General features: G+C 31.9%; 1 protein-coding gene across 1 annotated transcript in view; it reads left to right on the top strand.

Moving 5' to 3' along the window:
• The window catches only part of LOC117114776, a 60238-nt gene that overhangs the window by 1162 nt on the left and 53161 nt on the right, over positions 1-5915 (top strand). The window contains exon 2 of the mRNA XM_033258464.1: positions 7-677. Coding sequence (XP_033114355.1) covers positions 7-677 — 671 coding nt within the window. The remainder of the gene's footprint in view (positions 1-6; positions 678-5915) is intronic.

Genomic DNA, 5915 nt, shown 5'->3' on the forward strand with positions numbered 1-5915 from the left:
TTCTAGACCAGGACGTCACAATTCATCGGATGAACGACGAGGGGAAGATCGAGGAAGTGGTTCATCAAATGGACGACAAAACAATAATGGAGGCAACGGTACAATTAATTCTAGACCAGGACGTCACAATTCATCGGATGAACGACAAGGGGAAGATCGAGGAAGTGGTTCATCAAATGGACGACAAACCAATAATGGAGGAAACGGTACAATTAATTCTAGACCAGGACGTCACAATTCATCGGATGATCGAGGAGGAGAAGATCGAGGCAGTGGTTCATCAAATGGACGACAAAACGGTAATGGGGGCAACGGTACAATTACTTCTAGACCAGGACGTCACAATTCATCCGACAACCGACATGGGGAAGATCGAGGCAGTGGTTCATCAAATGGACGACAAAACGGTAATGGGGGAAACGGTACAATTACTTCTAGACCAGGACGTCACAATTCATCGGATGGACGACAAGTGGAAGATAGAAGTGATCGTGTATTTCCTCCATCTCGAGGCAGCGGCTCATCAAATGGACGACAAAACGGTAATGGCGGAGACAGTACAATTACTTCTAGACCAGGACGTCACACTTCATCGGATGGACGACGAGATGAAGATCGAGGTGATCGTGTATCTCCTCCATCTCGAGGCAGCGGTTCATCAAATGGAAGACAAAACGGTAGGAGCGAGGGAAATTATACTTATCTTTGTGTCTACATATTCCTAAATGTGTTTTTGTAAAGTAAATAGGCCTAACAGTTCCTATTTATGATAAAATAAAATTATATACTTATCATTAATCATTACCCTTGGCGCGTATTATCAGGTACCGTACTGATTATTAAATTAAAATTTCCAGAAAACGTACGTAATTACTCAAAACTATGAAAACGTAAGTAGCTTCCTTTTGTCATGGTGGGGCAGAATAGTTTTTATTCCATCCACTCTGTTTCTGTGGTTTTCTATTTTGGTATATTCTAGGAAAGACCTAGTTTGTTTTATTCTGCTTTTTTTAAATTATTACTTTCATCTTGTCTGTTGTCTAGTTCTACCTGGCGCTTAGATACTTTGTGTACTTGCGCCTTGTAAATCTACCTATTTATTACATTGCTAACAGTAAAATTTTTTAGTAGCAAAAATCAACACTCGCAATAATATGCGTCGGATTGTTGGCAATTACATTTTCTTGAAAACGGTATGATAGGCTTCATATTTTTCAAAACAAAGAAACGTAAAACAGTATGTTTATACAACCATCAGCGAAGGTAGTATGTTTTTATCAAGAACAATTTTAAGATCATGTTCTTTTGGTTCTTTTGGTGCATATCAATGTATTATTGTCATCAATAATAATAATAATAATCATAATAATAATAATAATAATAATAATAATAATAATAATAATATAATGACAATAATAATAACAATATTATTATTATATTATTATTATTATTATTTTATTATTTTTATCATTATTATTATTTTTTCGCAATGTTTTATTTTATTCAGTTTTTAAAACATAACAAAACTGGCACTCCGTACAAATAAAATCACACAAAAAAAGGAAAAACAGCGAGCCTTTACAAATTGGCATTAAACAATGTCAATAACTAATCGATTACAAAAACATTCAACTTTTTGTTCCATGAATAGTTGTGCAATTATTAATTGCTATGCAATCCACAGACTGTATTATTATTATTATTATTATTATTATTACTATTATTATTATTATTATTATTTTAGTATTGTTATTATTATTATTATTATTGTTATTATTTACGGTATGTTATTGTTTTTATATAGTAGTGCACCTCAAAGGGCAACCATTATTTTTATACTCTTTCCGAAACAAGTGTTTTTATACTTTCAACTTTGAATTTTTCACTTGATTACTCAATTTAATAAATTACAGTTATACACAAAATCGGCTGTTGTCTTGTGTCGTCTATACACATCCAACATCCAAACCTACTTCACCAACGTGACAGTTCCACGTATAATATTTATGATTATAATGAAGTTGCATTCAAGGAGTCATTGTTTTGAATTATCATATATGTGATTTGCTGAGATACAATTTGGCAATGCATCTACAAAGCCATGTCTAAGGTTTTCTTTGAAGTTCCCCCTGAATCTCCAGTGAGATCCAGAGGGTAAAGTCCCTGAAGCTCCGATAACAAGTTTACTTGACCAATTTAATTAATATCCGCAAGGTAAAACAATGGTAATAAAATGTTATCCAAGAGCATCAGTTCGAATAATTCTATTTTGGCCGAAGGCGTACCAGTATGGCCGTCGTAGAGAAGGCACTCACCTACCGTGCCTCTCTTCACCCAGGGTTATTAATAGGCCTAGGTAACTACTACTACTACTACTACTACTAATGTGAGATGTAAATAATATGATACTTGTCTGTGATTAATGATATGCAACGTTATACGGTACATTGTAATCGACCAACAATACATTGCATTTAGTTTCTTGAATAGATAAATTATAGGCCTACTATTTAAATTTGTGGCACTTAACAAGTGCGTAGTACAAATATCTTATAGAAATGCATTGTATCTTACCTTAATTAGTGGAATACATATTGTATCTTAACGTATAACCAGTAAATTACATATTGTTAAATAAAAGAAAACTTGATATATAGGCCTACATGTACATACACACACACACGCACACACACACACACACACCCGTACATACACGTTTAAATAAGTATACAGTACAGTTTTTCCCGGCTCAGTGTTCCATTATAAATGAAGAAAAGAAATCTGCGAGTGTGAAAAAACTGGGATTCGATGCCTTAACCAATGTTTTTGAGCTCTTAAGTTGGGAAGGAATTCAGATCTGATTTACAGTTCATTGCATTAGTTGCTTGAATGGATAAATTATACCATTTACATAGGTGGCACTTAAAAAGTGTGTCGTACAAATATCTAACTTTACAGTGAAATAAATATTGTATCTTAACTTTAACTAGTAAAATACATATTGTTCAATAAAAGAAAACTTAACTTGAGATTAAATTAAGATGAGAAGGTGTCATATTGATTTATGCTATACTACAGTGCTTGTAGAATTGCTGTATCATTAACTTCGATTAATAGCTATATTACCCAATATGTATATCTCTATGGTAAAATCGATTATCTATTCACTTTAACCTTTTTGAATTTATTGATGTATTGTTAGAGATATAATAAAATGGTTATTAGCCAATATTCATTATTCTGAGGCAGCTCACCTTCACAGTAAGACGTATTAATATTTAAAGATGGGGTCTTGTGCTATGTTTTCCTTTGAATTATTCCTCGTGTTTATGTGCATCGGTTCAACTTTGGTTTCCGGACAAGATGATAGCACTGCGGGCCCAACTAGACGACCGATTGTAAGCACCCTACAAGGTAAGACATAATGTAAAATAACGTAAATAACAATATTAGTGAAAATAATATTAGTAGGCCTAATAATAAAATTAGTAGTAATAATAAACAACAATAACCGTAATAATAACAACAATAAGGAAAATAATCATAAAAAATATTGTTTTCAAAAATAAATTTAATGAAAATATACAGAAAAATAAAGTACAATTACTTGAATAAAACGAGAAAAAACAACCCCCTAGACACTAGACAAGTGGCTATATAAACAGGAGGGATCGAACATTTAAAAAAAAGACAATACAAGGAACAGGAGGATGTACACACTCAACAAGCAATTTAAGTAAGTTATTACAAAGAATATAATAAATATATAAATAAAAAAAATATAAATATTTATCATGAAAATAATTAGTTCTATGGTATTCGGGTGTCTTGGAAATGTAAATAATAATATTTCAATAATAATAATAATAAATTATTATTATTATTATTATTTTTATTATTATTCTAACAATAATAATAATAATAATAATAATAATAATAATAATAATAATAATGATAATAATAATAAGAAGAATAATCATAATTATTTGTTTTTAAAAAGTCGCTTTTATTATTCAAATATACAGAAAAATAATGTACAACTATTTTGAATATAACGATTCAAAACAAAATCAAAAGAATTAATACGCGCAAACGAAGGGTCGAGACATCAAGAAAAATACTAAATATTAATACAAAATATTTCAACAGCATATCATCATGGACTAATGAAGTGATAACTATTTCAACTTCAACTTACGGAGAATATACTGATATGAATATAAACATACAAAGTGGAAAATTTAAATTAAAAAATACATAAATAGATAGATAGATAGATAATAAATACTTAACAGGCAAAAAACAATGACAACTGTCTTATTCGTTAGTTGAAGTCCAAATTCACAGTGAAAGATCCGTCTTCAACCAGCTAAAAGTTTCAGTCTCGCAGTGAGTTTGTTGGAAGAGGGTGATATTATCTCCCATATCTCTGGAAAATTGATGGTGTTTGCCATAATGGTGAAGTTTCTCTGTAGATACGTCTGCAGGTTACAGTAGAATGGAAATATTTTAAGTTGATTGACTGTAGCGTTGTTGTCGCAGATTTTGACTTGATGTGCTGAATCGGTTTGTTTGGTGAAGTAATAATTAGTAATAATAATATTAGTAATAATAATAATAATAATAATAATAATAATAATAATAATAATAATAATAATACTAATAATAATAATATTATTGTTGTTGTTGTTGTTGTTGTTGCAGAGCGTTTAGTGTGGTTTAACAGAGCCGGCCGCCGCGTGTAGGCTTTAACAGGCAAATAATATAATATGGAACTTAAATTAAATGACTATACCAGTTATCCAATATGACTGCTCCTAATATTTGCACACAAAATTAATATTAGCAATCATTTAGAAGCTACTTGGTGTAGCTTCTAAACTTAATTCTAAAAGTTCCAATTGTAAACCTAGTTTCTGAGATTTAATCTATTATAAAAAAAAATACAAAATGTTAACTTAAAAATAAATGACTCTGTGAAAATATAATTTGTAAATTTTATTCTAGCCCGTGGTAACATAGATTAAAATACCTGTCATGTACAAGTTTTCTCTATTTCAGGAAATTTACACTACCGATTTCTATAAATCCCCAAAAACGGTACTTACTTAGCCTTCAATCTGTAGTCGTCTACAAATCTCATATTCAATCAGTTGTGGGACTTCATAATATTTACATGTTTAACCATCTGCCTTCAGCTAGGTAACGTACCTACATTTCTTTCAATACTTTTTCTCCAGATTACATTACTGATATTCATTATATTCTTTCTATGTTCTTTAACGATCCCTTACATTCATTCTTCAGAATGATTTCCTCATTTATTTTACGCAGTACCCAGTTTTCGACCTTTCTACCTTGCTATATAAGAACGTTTTTATTCCAAGCTTCACTGTCCCGTCCTCACCGTTTTTGCAAACTATAAAAACGCCCTTTGAATTTGATACACCAGACGTATGTTTGCCATACAGGCCATAGAGAGGTGTATAAAAGCCCCTGTCACATTAATTGTTATTTTAAATTCGACTCAACCAAAGACGTTTGACTGAAAACGTATATTAATTACATTTACAGGTAATGGACGACAAAGAGAAGATAGAGGTAATGAAGGCAACGGTACACTTACTTCTAGACCAGGACGTCACAATTCATCGGATGGACGACAAGGGCAAGATAGAGGTGATCATGGATCTCCTCCATCTCCAGGCAGTGGTTCATCAAATGGACGACAAAACAATAATGGAGGCAACGGTACAATTAATTCTAGACCAGGACGTCACAATTCATCGGATGAACGACGAGGGGAAGATCGAGGAAGTGGTTCATCAAATGGACGACAAAACAATAATGGAGGCAACGGTACAATTAATTCTAGACCAGGACGTCACAATTCATCGGATGAACGACGAGGGGAA

The sequence above is a fragment of the Anneissia japonica genome, unplaced genomic scaffold, assembly GCF_011630105.1.
Source record: "Anneissia japonica isolate Jap-2015-1 unplaced genomic scaffold, ASM1163010v1 scaffold288140_len288450_cov173, whole genome shotgun sequence".
Taxonomy (NCBI): Eukaryota; Metazoa; Echinodermata; class Crinoidea; order Comatulida; family Comatulidae; genus Anneissia; species Anneissia japonica.